At 39.0% G+C, this 26,437-nt stretch overlaps 3 protein-coding genes across 4 annotated transcripts; 1 reads left to right on the plus strand and 2 right to left on the minus strand.

Moving 5' to 3' along the window:
* Positions 1 to 1,403: 1,403 nt before the first annotated feature.
* Positions 1,404 to 4,158, minus strand: LOC145489106 (uncharacterized). The gene has a single exon (XM_081468010.1). It carries the CDS (start codon positions 4,156 to 4,158, stop codon positions 2,380 to 2,382), a length of 1,779 nt encoding a protein of 592 aa, XP_081324136.1. The 3' UTR covers positions 1,404 to 2,379.
* A 227-nt stretch (positions 4,159 to 4,385) lies between these two features.
* On the plus strand, positions 4,386 to 15,349 carry LOC145489108 (uncharacterized). Of its 2 annotated transcripts, XM_081468014.1 has the most exons (7): positions 4,386 to 4,501; positions 4,652 to 4,780; positions 5,401 to 5,511; positions 10,578 to 10,647; positions 11,641 to 11,773; positions 12,010 to 12,118; positions 13,154 to 15,349. In XM_081468014.1, the coding sequence occupies exons 2-7, from the start codon at positions 4,658 to 4,660 to the stop codon at positions 13,280 to 13,282; spliced, it is 675 nt and encodes a 224-aa protein (XP_081324140.1). In that variant the 5' UTR covers positions 4,386 to 4,501; positions 4,652 to 4,657; the 3' UTR covers positions 13,283 to 15,349. The 2 variants fall into 2 exon arrangements, with proteins under 2 accessions (XP_081324140.1, XP_081324139.1); XM_081468013.1 differs by lacking the exon at positions 4,386 to 4,501 and having other exon boundaries at positions 4,512 to 4,780.
* Positions 15,350 to 16,230: 881 nt separating this feature from the next.
* Positions 16,231 to 19,127, minus strand: LOC145489107 (uncharacterized). Its single transcript, XM_081468012.1, has one exon. It carries the CDS (start codon positions 17,854 to 17,856, stop codon positions 16,237 to 16,239), a length of 1,620 nt encoding a protein of 539 aa, XP_081324138.1. The 5' UTR covers positions 17,857 to 19,127; the 3' UTR covers positions 16,231 to 16,236.
* Between the last annotated feature and the right edge of the window lie 7,310 nt (positions 19,128 to 26,437).

Genomic DNA, 26,437 nt, shown 5'->3' on the forward strand with positions numbered 1-26,437 from the left:
CCATTTCCCCCGCGCGACATCCGCAAAAATCCTCGCAGCATGTACGCGCGTGTGCCGCAGGCGATGGCGCAATTTGTTCTAAAAATAGAATTATTGTCCCATATCATGGGGACAACCCCAATACTAGAAATGGCGCGCGCTTACTGTCTCCGTCCCCGATTATGGCTCCTGGTGTTACACCATTGCTGAACTGGGTAACACGAGTGCTACGGGCTCACGTAATTTTGTCACTTTGTCAGGATTAAAATAGTAGTTGTGCTTATTTATTCCAAATTGCACCCGAAATCATATGACTACCTCTCGTACTAGTTTTTGCTAATTTTCCTCAATGTTATTTACTCTTCACGGGTGATTCGCGAGTTAAAAAGGAGCGGTCGCAGGTTTTACAAGGTCTCTGTTAGAGAAAGGTAGTTCAGATCAGCTTGAATTAGATTTGTCTGTCAAGAAATTGTTGTCTCAGCACAAGTGGAGAATTGAGAACACACGAATTAGGGGTGAAAAAAATTCAAACCACCCCTACAAAGCAGGATCCCGGTACCTCTTAGGGGTTCTTTTCAAAGTTTTCGACAGGCATCTCCGTTCTTTTTATAAAGGAGTCTCCCTGGGCTTTGAGAGGCACAGTTGAACTTGAGAAGGTTTTCAGGAGCATATTGTAGAACTTTGCGAAAGAAAGCCTGCCACATCAAGCAATGTGTTTTACAAGTATGTCGTTTCCATTCTACACAAAATCTATTGTTTTTTTTACTGTAAATACACATACATTTTTTGCTGCGTTTTCGCGTAACGTTCACACTAAAACGACAGATACCGTCGATGAAAATCATGTCGGGAACTCTCGACACGCTATTAAGGGTGAAGGTTTCTGAAACCGCCAATATTGTTACATACATACATACATACATAATTTATTTGATAAAGCAGGTTGGAGATCAAAATTGGCAAGACGCTAAGTCCTGATGTGGACCTGCACTATCTAAAATAAGGATATTTTAAGGATGTTTTAAGGATAGTGGAATGTGGCGAAAGCGGAGACTGTTTAAAACCATGGAAGTGCTCGTTTCCGTCCAAGACTGTAATCATCATGTGATTAACAGACTAATTCCTTCGATTGATCGACTTCTTAACCTTCTGACTGACTGGACCCTTTTCTGACTGGCTATTTTAACAACTACCTGCCTGTCAGACTAACTACAGACTGGTTTCCTAAAGCTGACATGTAAGGCAAAACCTCTGTGACTAACGTTCCTCAAACTTCGTTATCAATGAAGATGTGCTATGACCACCTGCCAGATTGTTGCTTCTTTTCGGAAACAAAGTTTGCACGAGACTTAAGCCCTGCTCGAACGGACTCGCAGGTGGTCAAAAGTAGCCACAAGTTGAACTTGCGTAGAGACTTGCGTCGGGTGGCCAAACGGACTCGCAAGTTTCCTCGCAAGCGAGGTACACGCTGGTCGCAAAAAAACCCATTTCAAGGAGGACATATCCTGTATTTCATTGGCTAATAATAGGTTAATGGACGTCACTCAACTTGCGTTGACTTGGGTTGGGTGGCCAAACGGTGAAAAACTTGCGTCGACTTGCGTGCAAATTTGAACTCGACCATAGTGAGCAAGTCATCGCAAGTCAACGCAAGTGCACGCAAGGCCTGGCCAAACGGAGTCGCAAGTAGACACAAGTTGAGAACTTGCGTCTACTAGCGACTCCGTTTGGCCAGGGCTTTAATCAGTGCGACCCATCATTGACTCATGAAGAAAACTCGTTGAAAAATACACTGAAGTTTTAGAAGTTTTCATCAGCTTTTCGTGGAGGCACGGTGGCCGAATGGTTAGCAGGCTACTCTGGACTCCAGATCGAGCAGTTATGGTTTCGAGTCCTGGCTAGGGTCATTGCCCTAATCCTACCTCCCACAGTGCTTCTCTCCAACCAGGTGCCTAAATGGGTACCAGTGAATTTAATGCTTGGGGATAACCCTGTGATGGACTAGCATCCCATCCAGGGGGAGTAGAAATACTCCTAGTTGCTCTGGCTGTGTGGACAATTGCACTGATGTCCACTTTTTTATTGACTCATAAGGAAAGCTTTTTGAAAACACATTAAAGCTTAGGAAGTTTGAATCAGCTTTTTGAAGACTGATATAAATGCACAACACATGCAGTATTATATTCCATTATTATAAATAACAATCCTTTTTTTACTGACTCATAGGAAAAGCAGATTTAAAATATACTTAAGTTTTAGAAGTTTTAATCAGCTTTTTTGGAGATTGATATAAATGCACAATGCATCCAATATTATATTCCATTATAAATAAGAATGCAGTATTATTAAACACCACTAAATATCTATAACCAGATCAATTTCTATGATATGTATTGCCTTCTAACAAGAAAACTTAACAGATCCAAGAAATGGAGACAGCTCTCTGACATTACTAGCAATGACGTCCACTTCTTCCTCACTTGGTAAAAAAGAGAGTCCAGAAACATTGAGCACTTCAAGAGATGGGCAAGCTAAATTGATGTGGTCCATTAGCAGTGATGTGCAGGAGACAATGTGAACTTCCTTGAGGTGCGCACTACTCAGATTGAGCTGGCATGGGCCATAACAGTTCCTCAAGGTCAGAGTCTTGACAAGGCCACACTGCTGGATTATGTCACGTAAGGGACAATCAAGGTTGCAATATTCCAAGGACATGTGCTGAATGTTACAACTGGTAAAAGCTAGTGCATTGAGATTGCACCGTTTTAAAACAAGATGGCCAATTTTCACAGGGCGTGACCTGTTTCTAAAATTCAGCTTAGTAAATTCAGCTGGCTTGACGAGATCTAACCTCCTTTCAAAATTCACCTCCAGGTATTTGACCTCCTCAGCATCAATGCTGACTTTCCGAAGATAAGGCACATCATTAAGAACAACCTTCTTGACATTCTGTGACAAGACTGACACCACTTTCAAGATGGTGGATCTAGTCATCGACTTCTTGATGAGCAACTCCTGCAGTTTAGGACAGCGAATGTCAACTGCAGTCAAACGCTCACCATTGTCAAATATTGCAACATTTTCCAGTGATGGAGTTGCATGCTGATCAAGTCTTAAACTTGACCAGTACACCTCAAGCTCTAGTAACTTGATATCTGGATTTCTAACCAAAAGGCTAATGAGTTCAGCTGGAATAAGAGCATTGCATCTTCGAACTGTCAACTCACGTAAGGAGCTTGCAGAGATTCGCCTAAAGTTGCGCACCTCAACACAGAGCGATAGACGCAAAGTCCTTAATGCAGATGCTTCAATACTCAGTTCACCCACAGAGGTACAACCATTCAAGCTAAGCTTTTTTGCATGAGGAAATGTAAAGTGGAACTTGGCAAAGTCTCCAACTTGGAAGAGCTCCACTTCCAGTAATGATTTAGAGTTCAACTGAAGCAGCTGAATGGATGGCAAACCATGAATTTGGTCATTCCCATAGCCAAATTTCCTTAGCCCTTTCAGATTCTTAACAATGTCTTTGAGATCAGAAGACTCCATTCTCACTCTCTCTAGCAACAAACATGTTACGTGGTGGCGGTACTTGGAAGACACAACGCCTTTAACTGCAGTGACAGAATCTGGTTTGATAACTGAATACTGCAAACCAAAGCTTTTCACTTGGGGAAAACCTTCGACAATGTACTGTAAATCATCTTGATTAAAAATTCCTTCTGATATCAACGAAGCTTCTAGGAACACAGTCTTCAGTGATTTGGGGCATCTCAACATTCGAAGTAGTTTCTTTGACCATGACATTCCAGTTATTTCAAGAGTATTCAAAACTGTCAGGGAAGATGCATAAATGAGTAGGATTTCTGTGAACAGTTCGTGGCATTTTTGAAGCCGCACAAGCTTGATATGACGGCAAAATCTTCTGAGGATATTTTTGAATCTGACAAAAGTAGCATTCTCGTAGCTGCAGTTTCTGAGATTTATTAGGGTGATGTCCTCCCAAAGCGTAGGATCGGGATTTGTATAGATGAGATCTCGCCACTTCTTGCAAACTAAACTTATCGTAAAAAGGTCGTCGTGTACGGGGTGAAATTTCTTGAAAATGGCCAACCACAGTTCCGATGGCAATGCGATGCCGAACTCAGCATCCCTATGACGTTCCTGCTCGAGGGAAGCCATGTTGCACTGCTCAGCCTTTCTTTCTTAGCTGTAAAAAACGGTTTCATTGCTTCTCTGTAGAAGCAGGCCATGAATTTAGTGACGGTACATCCTGTAAATTTTATCGAAGGGAGCCGCCATGTTTATTTTGCAGCCTCGTTGCAATGATGCAATAAACTTGATTTCAGCGAGGAGGTCTCAGGAAAAAGTTAACAAGTAAACCTCCAAGAGTTAAATTTCCCGGATCAGTTGTTATCGAAGAACAGGTTAACAAGTCAAATCATAAAGAGGGTTTCATTCTGGATAAAACGTTTGAAATACGTCCTCCAAGAAAAGAAAAGAAAAGAAAAGGAAAGAAAAAAAAGTAATCCCCACCCTCCCCCGATGTTACGTAATTTTTGTAGCGCAGGACGCGGGAGTTCTAAACTCCCTCCCAGAAGTCCGCCATTTTTTTGTTTTGTGCAAACGTGGTTTTGCTTCAACTTCATTTCAGTTTAAATTTTATCGACTCCAGTAGATAATGTTGCGTTCATCCTTTGTTGAGGAGACAGCGAACCCTTGGTCACCGTCCTCTACATATATTAACGTCGGTTCGTTACAAAATATTCTAACTTTCGCTGAAAAGTCAGGTCACATTGACAGGGTAGGTAAGCTTATATCGCCCCGTAAAATATTTCCCTCGTTTTGTCCCGTATTTAAAACTTTCTTAAATAATTTTTAAGCTCAAAAAGAAGGGAAAGACTGAGACTGGCTTACTGGGTGTTACCTTTGGTGCCCGGGAGGTACTTTGGAAATTTCTGGGTATGTGCCGCTGGGAACCAGGGACCCTTAGCCTAAACCAGAGTTAGTTCAGTTGAAGTTTGCTACCCTATACTAGAGTAAACTCCTCAAATCCCCCCATCTATCAACACGGTGGAGGCTTATTTGCGTAAATTTAAACTTACCGATTTGACTTTTTCATATTTTTGAGTGGCAATTCCTGGTTTCCTTAGTCTAGGTAAAATCTTCAGCCAACTGGTCAGTTTTGCAAAAAATGATACCCTATTCTAGACCCAAATGCTCTGATTTATATAATGTATCCTAGAGTAAACTGCTTGAAAACCATACCCTCCACAGTGGCACATACCTATATAGCCCATATATGACAGTAGCCACCCCTGGGCTTTGGTGTCTTTGGTTGCTGATAAAGTTTCAGCATGCTCTTGCAAATTTGTTTTGAAAACTTAGCCCTAAGGGTCCTTGTTTTTTTTCTTTTTCATTTAGAGGAATGTTAACATGGAAGAAATTAGGAGAAAAGTGGATACAAGTTCTCCTTCAGTGGCCTTGATAAGATTACTGAGAGAAATTACAAGACTGGGCAAAGCGTTAGACAAGGTAACTTTCAGATAACAGTGCTGCTCTGACCAGGGACAGGGAGAAACATGGAGTGGTGGTGAAATGGATTCTTCTCTTTGCACCCTATTTTTGCTGTGATGCTCATCATTGTTTAATGTATAGATTTAGCCAAGCCTAAAAACAAAGCTCCTGGGCTGGGCTGTTCAAAGCCCGATTAAGGTGGCTTACTACAGTTTTGATGGATTATGACAGCCCAACTGCTAACTCTTTTAAAAAATGTTCCAAGATGTTATTCCTTTCTCTATTTACTGTTTGCTGAAGTCTTTTACCATTCGATGTGAAACTTGAACAATTCAACATCAACAAATGGCCGAAATGAATGACCAAGTACCTAAGGAGAGACTGGGCGCTAGTATGTTAAATCAGGTTTTTCTCAAAATCTACCCATATGACCCGACCTCAAAATTTCAGGGATAAGAAATTGGCTCTGATTTTTAAATTTTTAAAACATTCATGCAAAGTGAAATAAAAATCTGTAAGACAGATTTTCCGCAAACCAAGAAATTATGAGATCAAAAATAGCTCAAAATCTGTCTTACAGATTTGTTTTAAATTTTGGCTCTAAACGCGATTCACCCCCACAAATCAAATGTGAAAATTTCATCATGGGTTGTATGGTAGGTTTTCGAGCAGTCCTTGATCATAGACTCGCTTCTACAACCTTGGGCAAGAATTGAATTGCGCATGCCATTTATTTAAGTGCGCTGATGTGACGCCACGTATTACGTGCGAGAAAGCAAGAGTAATTGGAGTTCTTTTACTGGTTATTTATAGAGCTTTTTTGTCATATTTTTTTGGCCCTAGGCTTAAACACATGTTTGAACAGAGTTTGAAACTGTTGCTATTGTTGTGTTTTTTAATGCCTTTCAAGTGCTGAAGTGGTTTTTGTTTCTTCTTAGGGTTACTTGTGTCGTTTCTGCATGCCCGATTAATACTGACCTCTGGCAGGCGATACTAGCGTGTGCTACTGAGTCTCAGAAAAACTATAGTAAGCCACCTTAAGCTAACCCAGAATAAGTGAGATTTTTGATTTGAGTTTTGTAGCTTTGCAGTGAGATTTTTTGTTTATATTGTTTGGCCTTCTGTTTTGAGTTTGAATAACTTCAAAATACACAAAAAATAAGCAGTGAAAAACATCTGTATACAAGAAAAATTTATACTTCACTTAACTTTTAATCCTGAGTTAGCATTAACCGGCTTCCGAACAACCCCGCCCAGATTACAGCAAGTTAACCTGACAAAAGCCTGCAATCCAATCGAAAGCCAGCAGTTGGTCAGCGGTCAACTTAAAAAAAAGCGCATGACCTCGATGAGCTTTAAACTTGAGCCCGCGATATGGTCATGTGATACTGGTCAGTGGATACCTTCTTTTGACAGGTGTCAATTGTCCATAACTTGGATGTCCAATATCAAAGACGGGAACAAAGGCTGCATGTCTCTGTCAACCTATAAGCTGGAGTATGGCTGCCATCTTGTGCGGCTCTGTCGTCGTTACGGCCGTCGTGTGTACGCGGCCACAAGCAATTCTGCTAGCCATGATAACCATGAGAAAATCAATTCATGGGCTTCCTTTTCTTTCCTATATGAGTATGGGGTTCCATTTGGCGGCTCTTTGTGCCACCGGAGCTCAGCTATAAAATAGCTAGAAAAGCCTTGTTATTGAACTTGGTGTCTGTCAGCATGCATCATAATCCAATAATGCATGCTCATGACATAGGTAGGTAAAGTCTGCATACGAGCCAAGTGGCCCACCAGGCTGGAGCTTATCCCAGTTTCTGTAGCATGAAACGACTAGGAGTATTTCTACCCCCCCCTGGATGCGTTGCTAGTCCATTGCAGGGTTACCCCCAGCATTAAGTTCGCCGGTACCCATATATACACCTGGGTGGAGAGAGGCACTGTGAGAGTAAAGTGTCTTGCCCAAGAACACAACATAATGTCCCCAGCCAGGGCTCGAACCCGGGCCTCTTAATCCAGAGACAAGCACACTAACCGCTAAACCATGAGGCCACCTCACCTCCCACATCAAGTAATAATGAGCTTGGTAAATTCCAAGATCACCTGAGGAGCTAGAGTTGTGCTTAGTTACACCTCAAGCAACTCTTATGCTTCTTCTGTGCTCTCCAGATTGTTCAGTTTGCCAGATCTCCTGCGTGGATATTGGAAGTTGTCTAAAGATCTAAAAATATATTTTCACACTATGTCTAATTGTTAGCCTCTTCCAGGGGCTCAGCTAGTTGGGGCACAGCACGAAAAACGGCGAGCTGGTATACCAGGATCTGTTATACCCTCTGATCGGACAATTTTGACAGGATTTGTCAACGTTCGAGCATTGCTGACGCAGATGAGGAATGCGATATGGCGGCAGTCAGGGGCCTTTCAACAAGTGATGCGATGTTCAAATCTGTGATAAACAACATGCTGAAAGATTTTCCCCATGTGGAGTGCCTTCATGAAGATCAGAGGGATTGCATAGAAAATATGGTCAATGGTAAAGATGTCTTTGCCATCCTTCCCACCAGTTTTGGAAAGAGTTTAACCTTTCAACTCTTTCCACGAGTAATGTCTTCGATGAATGGAAAAGACAGCCCCTTCTCCATGATCATAGTGGTTTCTCCTCTTGTGGCCATAATGAAAGACCAAGTGGAACAGTTGAACGAGTTGCAGCAACAGCAATAGGCATTGATGAAGACATGGACAAAGAAGCATCCACTGACAACTGAAGGCCACAAGCTGATGATCATTTTGCGTGCTTCTGTAGGCAGTCTGTAAGTGGGCGGAAGGACCTTTTGTTAAGTTTGGCCAAACACTTTCTCTTGCTGCACCTCTCCCCAATTTTTTCACTAGCTGTTTTTCACGCTGCGCCCCAACTAACTGATGACTGGAAGAGTCAGAGTTCTCCATAAGCTCTGGCAACCGGCGAAATTTGCCATCTAGTTGTCCTTGGCGCGCCGGCTACTTATAGTAAATAAATTATGAAAAAATTTTATTTGTAACAATGTGAGCCTATCTGTCAATAAAATTAAGCATAAAAACAATATGTCTAATTTTCTCAACAAATACGTAGCAATTAAAAAAAAAACTCTTATAGCTGTAAGATAAAAGAAATCTGAAATCATTCGGGCTGTGAGAATTGCCGCCAAAAACGTGACGTGGGCACTGAGCTGTGACAGCAGCACTGAAATATTTGACAGCCGGGGTTAAGTTAAAGCTCAATTTTTCCTCTGAAAATGAAGCAAAAAACCCAGCAATCACTGTTTAGTACCAAGGATAAATTGAAAAGAAAATAGGGATGGCACAAAGAAGGTCATAAGTTGTTTTCTTTCAAAAATGTAATTAAAATTAGTTCTTTTACATGTATCTCCAGCAACCCAGTGCTTGGCTCGCACATGGAGGATTTTCGAGAAAAAATAACTGCAAAGATTTCTTTCAACAAAAGAAACAAACTTTGCAAGATCTTACACAATCTTTAAACTCAGCAGCTGTAAGATGTTTGTGTAAATATTAAAAGTGAGATATAAAACTGGCAAGCTTATCGAGCAGGGAAGTATGAATAAATATATGCACTATTTCAAGGCTTCATTACAAAACAAAACATTTGCAAAGTATGTCAAGTTTAAGTTTGATTGTATTAATTTTATCTTAAGGAAAACGACCAATTTTTTAAGTTTGCAAGACATGTTTCGACAGAGCTTCTGTCATCTTCAGTTGAATGAATGATTACAAAGCAAGTTGAATAATAAGTAGGCAAAAATGCTAATTAAGACAAATAGTAACAACAGAACGTGAAAAGGTGTAAGTTAAAAGGATAATTTTAGATTTACATGGTGTAATTGCACCATTTACACCATGTAAATCTAAAATTATCCTTTTAACTTACACCTTTTCACGTTCTGTTGTTACTATTTGTCTTAATTAGCATTTTTGCCTACTTATTATTCAACTTGCTTTGTAATCATTCATTCAACTGAAGATGACAGAAGCTCTGTCGAAACATGTCTTGCAAACTTAAAAAATTGGTCGTTTTCCTTAAAATCTTTACATGTCTGCTGCTATCTAGACCTTTTGATTAATTTTATCACTTGAAATCATGAACAAAAAATCCAAACTACCGCAAAGGTTCAAAACGTCGATGTTGGTCTGCACGCTTAATCAGAAAAAATTCTGAGCTTAAGTCCGTGGGAAAATTCATCAAGTATTTCAGGCTTGCGCTTGCAACGGTTACCAATCACAAGCTTCATCACATTCAATGAATTCCACCCCTAGCACTGTGTTAAAGCCATTCAAAACTTGTGTTTTAACAAAATAAAATAATGTCAAACCTCAATTTAGTACCTTCAATGCCAGGAAAACTCTTTTCCTGTTTGGCTTTGTCATCTGTTTTTACACATGTGATTGACCACAAAATGAGAACGTTTTTGACGTTTTTGATATTTTTTTCAAATTTGATACGGACGACGATGATTAACCTGTTCAACTAACACAATACATTACACGTATGTTCTTCTCGGTGAAATTGCTTTTCTTTAACAAAAGAACGAAACCATGATTGCTTAAAATACCCTGAAATGCACTTTTTAGAACCCCAATTTCATAATTTTCCCAGGGAGGCTCCCGGGCCCCCCAATAAAAGGTTGCGGTCACCCCCCTCTCCCCCCCCCCCTCCACGTGGCTCCGATAAAACCACTCCTCGTCTTTTTATTGACGTTGTCCACTGCCCACTCAAAGTTATTCTCCCTCTACTTCAAACTTTCGGGAGAACCCTGAAGAGGCTTACTTATTTTGGTCAATTCTGGCCAATTTTGGGGGGATATTTGATGTTTTTTGTGGCTGAATCAGTGAAACTCAAATATGTTTAGGTACACTTTGTTTTGGGGGTTGTGACTTGCCAACAGGGAAGATTTGCGACCTCCCAGATTTTGACTGTTTTGGGCTGGCATCTCTGCAAATATGTTATTCTGCCCTTGGTTACATGTATTCAGGATTTTTATTAAATTATTAAATGAAATTGGAGTCTTAAGCAAGTTCTTTTTTCACATGAAAAGGTGAATTTGGAAATTCAGTGCCATTTAAAGGAAGCTGAAACAAAGGACATTACTCATGTGGACATACTTGGTAGGTTTCGTTTTTCACTGGCTAATGATCATATTGTCCTGGTTTGCAGACTACTAATATACTGGTGTGCTGCTTTCAGTCTGGTGATGTTCATAAATCACAACTCAGTTCTTATTTTGAAAATTGGATGATACCAAGAACTAAATCATCTAGTTCAAGTTGTCAGAATGAGGGACAAGAGAGCTGCCCTTGTTAAAACACATTCAAGTTTAGTGATCAATTAGCGTACAACAGAGCTCAACATTGTGTCTGCTCGGGTTGCCAAAGCGACCAATTTTTTTTCACCGGCGACTAACTTTTCATGCTTTTCATTGAAAGACTTTTGCTGTCGACTAAATCTGAAAACTTAGGAGCTAGCTGGCCCCAAGGTTTTTTCCTGTCTAGTCCTGTACAAGGACAAAATGATTTCTGGACATCTTTTTTACTTTTCAGTAAAAATAGATTCTTGTACAATTATTGTAGATGAAACAAATCATGTGCAAACTCTCAGCTTTGTTTGAAACTGAAAAGCACATCAGAGATTGCCATTTTGCTTGTTCATAACAGGCTTATGCTGATTATTTTATGAAAATATCACTGTTCGATCACAATATCCAATACAAGAGTATTGAAGACATAACAAGACTCATTTCAGTATTTCTTTTGATGACATCCAAAGTATTAAATATAGTATGCAAAAAATCAGTCTGCAATATTCATATGCTTTTATTCATGAACTCATAAATAACCAGTTGGTCTGCCTCCTGCCAGCTGTTATTTTAAACCATGTTACATGTATGTTCATTTATAGTATTTGTTTCTTTGTTTGGTTATAATGTCGCCCAAAAAGCTCTATTCGTGGACGTAAGTGAAAAACCCCATTGGCACAGTGGTCAATTCAGGAATTATTTATTAATTTATTTTAATATTTGATAATTAACCATCAGCTAGACTTAAAAAAACCCCTCAAATTCGCAGTCTAATCCATCATGTGTTCCTTCACTTAATTTGCAGGAAGTAGGTGTCACCAGCTTGAACAGATCTCTGGTCAGTTGTCTACCATCATTGAGAAAAAGGATGAACTCATCTCTAGATTACAACAGCCCTTTGTAGGAGAATTCTTGGAAATAGATGCAGCACATCACAAGTAAGAAGGTTTTTTTAACTTTCCATGGGATGTCCATTTGCAGAAAAAGGCTTTTCAATTGAAAATTCAAGTTACAGAGAACTGTCTGCAGTCTAAGCAATATCTTTAGATGTAATAATTTTGGCCACACTTGATAACAAACAGCACTAGAATCCCACAATTTGGGCTGCAATTTATCACTCCCTAATTTTATTGGTAACAAGTGGGTGAAAAGTGGTTTTAATCTCCTTTATCAGGAATACAGCAGAGATTCTGCCCATGATTTCATCAGACTTAGCTAGCTTTCCAACAGTGCTGGAGAACATTGCTTGGATAAGAAACTTCTCACTGGCAGATGGCCAACTGGTATGTGAATTTATATCATTTTTGATGCTCCTTGAAATGTGATTGAAAATCCTTTTGCAACTCTCCATAGTCATGCCCATTCTGTTGAAAACCAATTTGTGGAATCTACTCACTGAAGTATGTGTGTTATTATCAGTTAATTTGTAGCATCATCATTTTTGATCCTGCAATCTACTGGTGTTCAATTAATTAAGGAGATGCATTCTTTTTATATGAAAACTTAAACCATCTCTAAATGTGCAAACGGGCTCGATTCACGCAAAGGTATTCACTTGAAGAACTTGTGACCCTTTGTTATTATGCTAATTTCTAGATACTGTAAAAAGTAAATCAAATCTTCGCATTAATTGATTCACTTTGCCTGGAGAATCGTTTCATGATGATGTCAAAATGTTGGCTGTTAACTTTGGTATTCCCTTGTTTATGATTTTTATAATAGGTCGAATAATTATTATTCTCACATTTTGATTGGTTCTTACCTCTGATCTGTTGGAGGACAAATGGATAGATGACGCCATTAACAATGTTTTTTTTTGTTTCTCTTTCATACAAAACAAGTAGATTCCATGTTGCTGTGCGTCTGCTTAGTAGTAGATCACAGAAAATTTCAAAATGTGGCAAGAACATCAGTGACACACTCGGCTATCACCTCATGTACCACTTTATTGTTGTTGCCACATTTTGACATCATCTGTGATCTATTACTGAACAGATGCATGGCAACATGGAATCTATTTGTTAACTGGTGGTCCAAGGTTGTCCATTCCTTGGATTGTTTAATGAATCCCCTAGCCCCCAGTGGTTGTTTAACTGTAAGAGAAAACAAGTGCTTCTTTCAAAAAATTATTCTTCTTTGAGATATTCCTGATTGCTGTTAACCCATCAAACAGCCTACACTTGCAAAGTCATCAACATAGTCCAGTGAGCTCATGACAGGGTGCTTCGTATAGTTTATTTACACTAAACATTCTGAACAAAAAAAGAGACTATCTGTCTGGCTGTTGGTGAGTCTTGTTTCATTCTGTCCTTTTGTAGTTGTCAGTGTTGTCTTCCATTGAATCTTCATTTGCTGAAATTCAAAGTTTCTACCAAGCTTTGTGCCAGAGTCGAAATCTTATGTCACGTCTTGAAGAGGAACATGGTAAAGAAACGGTTCAAGTGTAAACGAACGAGTGCACTAAAACAAATAGCTACGCTTTTATTATGGATCCAATGTCATTGACGAGACGTACATCTCAGATCAGGGGTGCATTAATCCTCTCAGACAGGAAACTGATATGCACAAACTATAAGGATACTGTTCCTCCAGCAATAGGATGCAGTGTAAAGATTTGATACAGAGTAAACAATCACACTACACTGTACAAACAGGTTGCAAACAAACAGATTCACTCTAAACAAATAGTTCAATGGTGCAATATAAACTTAATAGTCCTCTGTAAACATGAATCCAGTCATGGATACACTGTAAACAAGTATTTTTTTTTTTACTTTTTGTATTTCCTCGGTCTTCAGGTAGACAATGATTTCTAGTAAAGGGCGACTTCAGTGATAATGCTGATAATAGACTATTTTACTATGATGATGATAATGATGACTATTATTGCTAATTTAAAAAAAAAAAAGAATCCATGGGTGGGTTGGCTTAGGTAAGATCACTACTACACTGGCTACGATAGCATGTGTGGTCTCAATATTGATTAATTGTAATGTTATACTATTAACCACTCAATCATCACCAATTAACTGACTGATCCATTAACGTTGTTGTATTGAAGTTCTTCAGGATTGGTCCCATAGATCTATTTGGGCACTGTATTGAACAAAATTGTAAATAGAACAGAAGTTGTTTTATATTCATAGTTGAATTAACAAATTGACGTCAGGTTTTCGTGCGTCTGTCCTGTTGTTGATCATGAATTTCATTATAACATTGTCAAAGTAGTTGTGGATCCACGAGACGATAGCCGAGTGGATCCGCAATGTTATGACGAAATTCATTGTCAATAACAGGACAGACGCATAAAACACTGACGTTAATTTGTTTTTTACGATAAAAAAATGGTTAAATTGCCCGCTCTCGCTCGTTGTCGCATCGCATAAATTATAAACTCATGTCTCTGTCCACTTATTGACAATGAAAATTAGCCGATGAGCGTGCGAGAATTTCTGCAGTTGTCGTAAAAAAAAAGTTAAAATACCAACTTAACTGGTTAGCACATTTATTGTTAAGTTAATATAAATACGATAAAAAAGCTGAAACTACTGGAACCCCAATTACAGCCACCCCTTTGTTACGATGAACTTGTTGTTCAAACATTTTGACCGTTGCTCGGGAAAACAAAAACTAGGCCTATCCACCATATCACTTAATATCGTCAAACTATCTTCCCGGAAATTCGGAAACTTTTTCTAAATATCCTGAAAACCTCTCCAACTATCTTTTTTTCTCAAAACACAATTTGAATGAATTATGTCACTTGTAGAAGCTGAAGAACTGTATACTTAAGCTTTTTACTTCTCAAACTCATTAATAATGCCTCAAGTTTAAACACAAAATCATGATCGTGAGGGTGTTTGGATATCTGATCTTAATTAGCATAGATTTCTACGATTTTATTTCCTCGTTTTCTCCTTAGTTTAGATTCGATTGAGAAAATATATCAAACGCTCAAGAAAGTGTTTATAATAACCACATTTCCAAACACCTCGACGTTCGTCAAATGTACTCTGCTGCGCGTCGTAATTTCAACACTCTTCTCGGTGTTTGGAAATGTGGTCAAACACGGTCTTTCGAGTTTGATATATTACGACATTATTGTAGAAATAAGGACACTAAGAATCCTAGGCGATTCAGGCTGCTAACAGTTCTCATCGGCCGCCATTTTGGAGAATGACCGACCTGGAATACCTTTTCCAGATAAGAACCGCAAAGCTGGATTAGTACTGCAATGTACTGAGCAATTTTCTTGAAAATGATTGAAAACAAAGTTTAGGAAATATCCCCAAATATCAAAAGTTACAAATATTTCCACATTTCCTTAATTTCCCGGAAACTATCGTGTAGATATCTCATTAAATATCCTGATATTTGTGTCTCATACGCCTTGAAAACGCTTAAACAGTAATTTTCTTATTTTGAAGAAATTACCTCTTTATGGTCAAAACGGACTGAAATTCTCAACTTAAACTAGGTTTAAACTTGTAATTGACAAATCGTATTGAAACTGAATAAGTTACTAATTGAACTAAGTTAAAGCTACTGGAGTTTACAATTGTAGTATAATTACAAATCATGCCGACTCTTAAGTAATAAAACACAGCTCTAACAGCTGTCTGTTAGAGTTGTCAGTGAGTTCTTTCTGTTACTTTCGAAAACGATAACACTGCGACCTATGAAAATAAGAAAAACCCAACGCAGGACAGTCGAGAAAACAGCGTAGGTGATTGATTTTGGGTCGCCCATCATATTTTCGGACTGTTCCTTGGTACCGTAATTAGATTTAGTGCTAATTTACTTTTGGTAGCTCAAAGAAGGCGCTTAATTGAGATGGAACGCTTATCAGACCCTTATTAGGGAAGAGGAGCTTATTTCTCTTTGAATATATGCATCTGTGATACAACACTTCGATGAAAAACCGCAGATACTTTAACTCAAGAGCTGTAACAAACAATGGGGGCTCTTATAGTAAGAACACCATTTCCTTCTTTATTCCGTATAAAATTTTGTTGAACATAATGATTAGACTGATGAGAAAGCAGACTACTCACTAGGTATATGATTCATTTGTCTAATCAGTCTAAGTAGGGTTGTATGTCAATGTCTGGAACCCTCCCTCCCCTTTCCCCTTCTTTCGCTCTGGGGCAATATAATAAGCCATTTCCGAGTTACCACGTGCCTCTGTATCAAAACGAGTCTACGTTCATAACCTTTCATATGAAAATGAATTTGATTCGCATGACAATGAACCTGTAGGAGGAACACATTTTCATATGAATGGCTTCGCACGTCACGCGGACTTGTTTTGACACAGAGGCAAAAGGAAACTCGAAAATGGCCTGTTGCAAGGAGAGCACTAAATCGAATCATTACGGTATCTTGTCTTGACAGACATTCCCTAAGTGAACGGCATTCTGCAAGGCTGATATGAGGACTTTTCAAAGCGCTCATGTAGAATTACTAAAAGATTCGTGCTAATCCACATAGCCAGAGGAACTGCATTTACAATCGCTACCAAGATATGTCTTTTCCATCTTCTTCGCCAAACAGCCATGACAGCTATATTCTGATAGCGAGTCTCGATCGCGAGAGAGACGCTGGTGAAAAACCACTCGATCACCAGTTGAACTGAAGTTGCGATAGCAAAAGACTGCAGCAGTTCTAAAAGGGAATCGTCTTTTAAGTATATATATTGATACAAGTACAGAAAGCCGTTAACAGACACTATAGCAGTTGATTCATACAACATGCTCATGATAGTGATATCAGCCATCAGTCTCTCACGGCGAGGAGTACGAAAACTTCCCCAAGGAGCTGATGTTCTTTTCCAGATTACGTGACAAATATGATCAATCACAACCATGGTACTTCGTTCTATGACTTCTGCAGCGCCGTGAATTATTCCAAGAATGGCGATTGGTTGCAAACTGCCAAGATCCGCTTGTAAAATTCGAAATAAAACCGCTGAGCCACAATATAACGGCGCCAGTAAGACATACGAATATCCCGGATGGGCAATGTTCCACAACCGCTGGACAGAAATTCGCGAGATTACTTTGAGAACGACTGGAATGAGAGGAGCAAAGACTGCGATCAGCAGTTTGCCCTCTTTGTTTTCCTTGTTGTAGACTGGGTAAATTAAAGAGGTGGAAATAATGGCAAATATGAAACAAAAACAGCCGGGTATTATCATTTGGAAGAACAAAGTGACCCGGCGTCTCCTTAACCGTATGCAAAGGTGATTCGTTAGGAGATAGACTTGCCAACATACACTGAGAAGAAACAAAATGTTGACTGGAATCTTCTGTAAAGAGGAAACCTGCGAATGAGATATTCCCAGGGCTTGTAAAGCAAAACGATAAAGTGAATCCAAACAGTAAATGAGGCAGCAAACTAGGAGAAGTTTTCTTTTCACTCCCATTAATTGATATGGGCGAAAAAGAAATAGCATGCTTGTAAAGTACCAGATGTAAAGGAAGGCGCAAGAGATCACGGTGGATGTTGTTCTTATCCACTGTACTTTCTCTGGAATTGGTTGTGTTCCTGAGTAAAATTCACAGCAGTGCAAAGTGTTATAACAGACGTAAGAGATCGACATGTATACCAAACCCACGACGATTGCGGTCAGAAGTGAGATCAAAGCTCCATTGTACATTGATTTCCATATTGTTGTGAGAGCCGCTGGTCTGAGTCGCTTCCAAGCCATTGCGCTATCTTGATGTCGTTGATCTTCCTGCATTTCTTCGTTGTCTTCTGTGGAGCACGCGTTTATTACCCTGATATCAGGCCCACCATATGCTGGAAAATTAAAGCTTGCAGTTTCTCTGTCGCTGTACTCCTGGTAAATAAGCTCATCAACAGGATGATAATACCATTCTCGACCTGTACTTTGTAGAGGATCGTAGCCCAAAGACTCCGCCGTGTATTCAGGTTCTTGTGGGTTGTAGTGCTCTGTGACTCCTCGTGTAAAACTGAACACGATATGACCAAACACCTCTATCAGTGTACTTCTACTCATCTTATTCGACAAAGGAAATCTTTTTGATACCACTTGTACCCTGAGCTTGCCGTCTGAAGAATCCAACTGGTTGATTGAATCTGTGAAATTCTTTCTGCATTAGTCACTTAGTTCTTGATGCTCGCGACAATAACAGTTAGGTAAACGCCTTCTGATTTCAAGGTTTACAATTTAAGTTTCGTGGTGGATATGAATTATAATATCCTGTCAGTTTCGAAACAATTGAATACTTTCGAAACCAACAGGAACACCTGTCGGGCTTCGCCTTTAGAAATGCGGACTTCTTTATACCGAGATTTACCGTAACACTGGCGGCTTTGGTAAACATAGCGTTAATTATTAAGGTACATTATTGTGATCTAATGCATTAGTCAATTCCAGCAGTGCCCATCTCCCCCCAGGCAACCGCGGGGCATTTGCTCACGTTGTCAGTCCCGGGGGTGGGGCATCTGCAATATTATCGCGGCCCGGGGGCTGGGCATTGCGCACCCCGGGGCGACCCCCGGGCATTTGACACACGTGTTTTCGAAAGTGCCATGGATGAGTTCATCGGGAAAGACGAGGCATTTGTCGAACGATGAATTGTCCGTCAGGGACTAGAGAAACTTGTAGATGTTGTAAAGGTGTGTTTTCTTAATTTTAGATATTTCTTCATTACTTGTAAGCATATAAATATAAGCGACAAGCTGAACTATATTTTGTTTATCACAAAACAATCACTGTCGTGAACACGACTATTTTGCATTTCGCATTCAAAACTAGCCCAGCATTTTTTAAATTCATGAAAGTGAAGTTAAAATACTTAAGGTTTGTGAATTCAAATGATGCGATCTTCAAGACAGATCTTGTGAGCTTAAAATGCAATGCATCATCATTTAAAATGTCTTGATTCTTCACAGAAAAAGTAGCCTGCGAAAACAGGCACCTATCATCGCTCGCGGCTGAAGGCACGTCCGCCGCGATCCCAGCTATCCTGTAGCAAACTTTGAAAAACAAATATAAAGAAATAAATATAATCGGAATCAACTAACACGTACTGTTGTCCTTGAAGTCTTACCGTTGCATTAAAATACTGAACAGTTGGACGCTTTATTCTCTGATTAATAAAAAAACTGCAGAGGTGTTGGAAGGCGTCGATCCCGGGGGCGGGGCATTTGCCCTCATTCTTCGTCCCCACCCCGGGGCTTTTAGACAGCTTATGTGTCCCCACCCCGGGGAATTTGCCCATTTATTTAAAAAGAAATGCTAATGTCCAGGTGTTAGGCCGGGGGGGGGGGGGGGGGGCGGGGATGTGCTCTGCAGGAATTGACTGACATATAACCTGAACACTGAGTTGAAACAATCAGAAACATACGAATAAAAACAAAGAACCCTAAAGAAGTTCTAGAGCAACGATACAATTGCCCAATATATGTGAATTAAAAAATTTTGTTTACTTAGATTATAATCTTTTTAGAGAATGTTATTTTTCGCCATTATTGAATTTAGGATATTTAGTTCCTCGGTAGAAGAATATCTTAATTTTTTTTCGACTTTTAAATTCGGTTTCTTTTCGTTCTCTTAGGACTGTATATTTTAAAAATTTTGGACGTAAGTTTTAATTTTTGATCAAAAGAGATTTAAGCAGAGAGATTCAGAAATGACTGAGAGATTTAACACTCGGCGTTTCAAAGTGGTCATGACGCCATTATCAAGAAAAAAAAAAATATAAGAAAGCGAATATTTAAGTAAGCTAGGGCTGAAAATTAGCATACTGAACGTGCAAACTGACTCAAATTTTGCTAAAGGGTTTGTTTAGCAATCTAATCAGTACCTATGTTAATTTTCAGGAAATAGAACCAAAATTAATAGAGAGTGCGTAACTACTTCTCTCTCCATTTAAAATTACCACTCCAATTCCTTGTAGAACAATCGTTTCCAACATACGTTGGAAACCAAAACGTGAAAAGGATAAAAACGCTTTCGTTCCTAGTTGTGATCGTCGTTTACTAAAAGGTTGCGTTAGCTGTTTCGTCAACTAGAGGTAAGAATGAGAGTTTGTTTTGAAAACTAAACGAAAACAAAAGCGTTAATCAGTTCTGAGAGGGCATAATACATAATTAGTTGCTTAAAGTGATACCAAATTTAAGGGCACCCACCATGGTGATTTTACTGCATTTCTGGTTAAAAAGTACTCGAATTAAGATTCTCTGCTTTCGCTTGTACAAGAATTTAGTTGGCTTTTAGTGACTTTTTTCAAGAGGTTTTGATCCTGATGATGATTATAATGTTCACAGACCCTCTGCTCAGTGTTGTATGTTTTGCCTTGATCGAGTTCTTCGAGACCAGTAGAAAACGTATTAACTGCTCAAACGCAGAGAGGTGCAGTGGCCCTGGGAAAAGACAAAAACAGAGGGTTTCATTGTTTAAGCCAAAACACTCGAAGCAAAAATCTAAACGTCTGTGGAGAGACTATTTTTGTTCTGGCAGACGTTTTCAATTTTAGATCACAAACTCACGCATGCGTAACTCATCAAAACACGTAGTTTAAAATGCAGTGTACTTATATAGCATTTTTATCATTTTTAGTTTTCCAACAATGAAAATATATTTTGGTGGTTTTGCTTCTTGGGGTCATACTCATTATTGTGTACATGGCCGCGCGGAGATACGAAATCTCTCTTCGAGGGGTGAATATTTCATGAGTGAGCGTAGGAAACGAGTGGAATAATCTTCAGCATAAGAAGGAAAATTCCGTATGTCCAAGCGACCATGTAATTTTCTTTTTATTTATATAAAATCCCCACAATACATCAATATACTAATAACGACGTTTATGACAATTTTCCGAAGACTTCCGACTAGTTTCCAAAGATTTCTGAAGACTCTCCAAAAGTTGTCCGAAGGCCACAGGACGTTTCCCAACATTTCCCGAAAATGTCCGAAAATGTTTGAAGATAGCCGAAGATTGCCGTAGTCGTCCGAGGAAGATCCGAAGATGTTTCGATCGTACAGCAACATTAAAGTACAGTTAAAGGTTCAAAAGTGATATCACACATGATATCACACTTGTGGATTAAAATGATATCGTCACTCGGTATACCTATAATTTTTAATTTTATGATTTTTATAATAGGTCGAATGATTATTATTCTCACATTTGTATTGATTCTTACCTCTGATCTGTTGAAGGACAAATGGATAGATGACTTCATTAACAATGTTTTTTTTTCTCTATCATACAAAACAAGTAGATTCCATGTTGCTGTGCGTCTGCTTAGTAATAGGTCAGAAAATTTCAAAATGTGGCAAGAACATCAGTGACACACTCGGCTATCACCTCATGTATCACTTTATTGTTGTTACCACATTTTGACATCATCTGTGATCTATTACTGAACAGATGCATGGCAACATGGAATCTATTTGTTAACTGGTGGTCCAAGGTTGTCCATTCCTCGGATTGTTTAATGAATCCCCTAGCCCCCAGTGGTTGTTTAACTGTAAGACAAAACAAGTGCTTCTTTCAAAAAATTATTCTTCTTTGAAATATTCCTGATTGCTGTTAACCCATCAAACAGCCTACACTAGCAAAGTCATCAACATAGTCCAGTGAGCTCATGACAGGGTGCTTCGTATAGTTTATTTACACTAAACATTCTGAACAAAAAAAGAGACTATCTGTCTGGCTGTTGGTGAGTCTTGTTTCGTTCTGTCCTTTTGTAGTTGTCAGTGTTGTCAGTGTTGTCAGTGTGCCAGAGTCGAAATCTTATGTCACGTCTTGAAGAGGAACATGGTAATCAAACGGTTTAAGTTTAAACGAATGAGTGCACTAAAAAAAATGGCTACGCTTTTAATATGGATCCAATGTCATTGACGAGACGTACATCTCAGATCAGGGGTGCATTAATCCTCTCAGACAGGAAAATGCCATGCACAAACTATTAGGATGCTGTTCCTCCAGCAATTCAATGGTGCAATATAAACTTAATAGTCCTCTGTAAACATGAATCCAGTCATGGTTACACTGTAAACAAGTATTTTTTTTTTTACTTTCTGTATTTCCTCGGTCTTCAGGTAGACATTGATTTCTAGTAAAGGGCGACTTCAGTGATAATGCTGATAATAGACTATTTTACTATGATGATGATAATGATGACTATTATTGCTAGTTTAAAAAAAAAAAAATCCATGGATGGGTTGGCTTAGGTAAGATCACTACTGCACTGGCTATGATAGAATGAGTGGTCTCAATATTGATTAATTGTAATGTTATACTATTAACCACTCAATCATCACCAATTAACTGACTGATCCATCAACTTTGTTTTACTGAAGTTCTTCAGGATTGGTCCTATAGAGCTATTTGGGCACTGTAATGAACAAAATTGTAAATAGCACAGAAGTTGTTTTATATTCATAGTTGAATTACGAGACGATAGCCGAGTGGATCCGCAATGTTATGACGAAATTCATTGTCAATAACAAGACCGACGCATAAAACACTGACGTCAATTTGTTTTTTACGATAAAAAAATGGTTAAATTGCCTGCTCTCGTTCGTTGACGCATCGCATAAGTTATAAACTCATGTGTCTGTCCGCTTATTGACAATGAAAATTAGCCAATGAGCGTGCGAGAATTTCTGCAGTTGTCGTAAAAAAAAAAGTTAAAATACTAACTTAACTGGTTAGCACATTTATTGTTGACATAAATACGATAGAAAAGCTGAAACTACTGGAACCCCAATTACAGCCACCCCTTTTCTACGATCAACTTGTTATTCAAACACTTTGACCGTTGCTCGGGTAAAAAAAACTAGGCCTATCCACCATATCACTTAATATCGTCAAACTATCTTCCCGGAAATTCGGAAACGTTTTTCTAAATATCCTGAAAACCTCTCCAACTATCTTTTTTTTTTTTTCAGAACACAATTTGAATGAATTATGTCACTTGTAGAAGCTGAAGAACTGTATACTTAATCTCTTTACTTCTCAAACTCATTAATAATGCCTCAAGTTTAAACACAAAATCATGACCGTGAGGGTGTTTGGATATCTGATCTTAATTAGCATAGATTTCTACGATTTTATTTCCTCGTTTTCTCCTTAGTTTAGATTCGATTGAGAAAATATATCAAACGCTCAAGAAAGTGTTTATAATAACCACATTTCCAAACACCTCGACGTTCGTCAAATGTACTCTGCTGCGCGTCGTAATTTCAACACTCTTCTCGGTGTTTGGAAATGTGGTCAAACACGGTCTTTCGAGTTTGATATATTACGACACTATTGTAGAAAAAAGGACACCAAGAATCCTAGGCGATTCAGGCTGCTAGCAGTTCTCATCGGCCGCCATTTTGGAGAATGACCGACCTGGAATACATTTTCCAGATAAGAACCGCAAAGCTGGATTAGTACTGCAATGTATTGAGCAATTTTCTGATCGAAAACAAAGTTTAGGAAATATCCCCAAATATCAAAAGTTACAAATATTTCCACATTTCCTAAATTTCCCGGAAACAATCATGGAAATATCTCATTAAATATCCTGATATTTGTGTCTGATACGCCTTCAAAACGCTTAAACAGTAATTTTCTTATTTTGAAGAAATTACCTTTTTATGGTCAAAACGGACTGAAATTCTCAACTTAAACTAGGTTTAAACTTGTAATTGACAAATCGTATTGTGAGCGCAGAACTTAACGTTACTCACAGAACGGTTTTGTGAATCACGTATCCTCTCGTTGTCACAGATTCTAAACGCGTTTCAAACATTCCCCAGAATAATGTTCGTGACACAGTTTATTGTAAACAGCATTTATTGAAGCGAAGCGATGTACACAGATGATGCGAAGCGTAACGAATCAAATATCGAAGCGATGTATAGAAGCGTCGTAAAGAAGCGTTGTTGAGAAACGATTAAGAAACGGTGAAAACGGTGAAACGGTTTCGAAAACTAAGAAACAAATAACGAAGTAGAAACTACAATTAGGCTAGCTAGAAAACTACTACATACTTAGGAAACAAACGTTTGGTAATGCAAAGACAATAAAAGACATTCAATAATGAAAAAACGTACTTCTGTGTCCGCGTGAGGGATTTCACAGGCGTTGAGTTGAGCCTAAGAGTTTGATCTTAACACGATGACACGTTGACTAGAACTGTTTTTTGAACACGTTAGAAGAAATATTACCTAATACAAAGCATAATAGATTTCTTTGTTTCGTTAACCGTACGTGGACAAACACATCCGCGAAAATAACCACAAAAAAGGACGTCCTATGATTAATACAAAGAAACTTTAAAGGCTAGAAAGGAAATTAAAAACCATAAAATATTTGGCGGTAACACGTATTAAAACTGAATAAGTTACTAATTGAACTAAGTTAAAGCTACTGTAGTTTAATATTGTAGTATAATTACAAATCATGCCGACTCTTAAGCAATAAAACACAGCTCTAACAGCTGTCTGTTAGAGTTGTCAGTGAGTTCTTTCTGTTACTTTTGAAAACGATAACACTGGGACCTATGAAAATAAGAAAAACCCAACGCAGGACAGTCGAGAAAACAGCGTAGGTGATTGATTTTGGGTCGCCCATCATATTTTCGGACTGTTCCTTGGTACCGTAATTAGATTTAGTGCTAATTTACTTTTGGTAGCTCAAAGAAGGCGCTTAATTGAGATGGAACGCTTATCAGACCCTTATTAGGGAAGAGGAGCTTATTTCTGTTTGAATATTGCATCTGTTATACAACACCTCGATGAAAAAGCGCAGATACTTCAACTCAAGAGCTGTAACAAACAATGGGGGTTCTTATAGTAAGAACACCATTTCGTTCATTATTCCATATAAAAAATTTGTTGAACATAATGATGAGACTGATGAGAAGGCAGACTACTCACTGGATATATATGATTCATTTGTCTTATCAGTCTAACTAGGGTTGTATGTCAATGTCTGGAACCCTCCCTCCCCTCCCCCCCTCTTTCGCTATGGGGCAATATAATAAGCCATTTCCGAGTTACCACGTGCCTCTGTATCAAAACGAGTCTACGTTGAAAACCTTTCATATGAAAATGAATTTGATTCGCATGAAAATGAACCAGTAGGTGGAACACATTTTCATATGAATGGTTTGGCACGTCACGAGCACTCGTTTTGACACAGAGGCAAGGGGAAACTCGAAAATGGCCTGTTGCAAGGAGAGCACTAAATCGAATCATTACGGTATCTTGTCTTGACAGACATTCCCTGAGTGAACGGCATTCTGTAAGGCTGATATGAGGACTTTTCAAAGCGCTCATGTAGAATTACTAAAAGATTCGTGCTAATCCACATAGCCAAAGACACTGCATTTACAATCGCTACCAAGATATGTCTTTTCCATCTTCTTCGCCAAACAGCCATGACAGCTATATTCTGATAGCGAGTCTCGATCGCGAGAGAGACGCTGGTGAAAAACCACTCGATCACCAGTTGAACTGAAGTTGCGATAGCAAGGGACTGCAGCAGTTCTAAAACGGAATCGTCTTTTAAGTATATATAATGATACAAGTACATTAATCTGTTAACAGACACTACAGTAGTTGATTCATACAACATGCTCATGATAGCGATATCAGCCATTATATTAGTCTCTCACGGCGAGGAGTACGAAAACTTCCCCAAGGAGCTGATGTTCTTTTCCAGATTACGTGACAAATATGATCAATCACAACCATGGTACTTCGTTCTATGACTTCCTGCAGCGTCGTGAATTATTCCAAGAATGGCGATTGGTTGCAAACTGCCAAGATCCGCTTGTAAAATTCGAAGTATAACCGCTGAGCCACGATATAACGGCGCCAGTAAGAAATACGAACATCCCGGATGGGCAATGTTCCCCAACCGCTGGACAGAAATCCGCGAGGTTGCTTTGAGAACGACTGCAGTGAGAGGAGCGAGGAGTGCGATTAGCAGTTTGCCCTCTTTGTTTTCCTTGTTGTAGACTGGGTAAATAAAAGAGGGGGTAATGATGGCAAATATGAAACAAAAACAGCCGGGTATTATCATTTGGAAGAACAAAGTGACCCGGCGTCTCCTTGACCGTATGCAAAGGTGATTCGTTAGAAGATAGACTTGCCAACATACACTGAGAAGAAACAAAATGTTGAGTGGAATCTTCTGTAAAGAGGAAACCTGCGAATAAGATATTCCCAGGGCTTGTAAAGCAAAACGATAAAGTGAATCCAAACAGTAAATGAGGCAGCAAACTAGGATCAGTTTTCTTTTTACTCCCATTAATTGATATGGGCGAAAAAGAAATAGCATGCTTGTAAAGTACCATGATGTAAAGGAAGGCGTAAGAGATCACAGTGGATGTTGTTCTTATCCACTGTACTTTCTCTGGAATTGGTTGTGTTTCGGAGTGAAATTCACAGCAGTGCAAAGTGTTATAACAGACGTAAGAGATCGACATGTATACCAAACCCACGACGATTGCGGTCAGAAGTGAGATCAAAGCTCCATTGTACATTGATTTCCATATTGTTCTGAGAGCCGCTGGTCTGAGTCGCTTCCAAGCCATTGTGCTATCTTGATGTCGTTGATCTTCCT

Source organism: Orbicella franksi, chromosome 6 (assembly GCF_964199315.1).
Source record: "Orbicella franksi chromosome 6, jaOrbFran1.1, whole genome shotgun sequence".
NCBI lineage: Eukaryota > Metazoa > Cnidaria > Anthozoa > Scleractinia > Merulinidae > Orbicella > Orbicella franksi.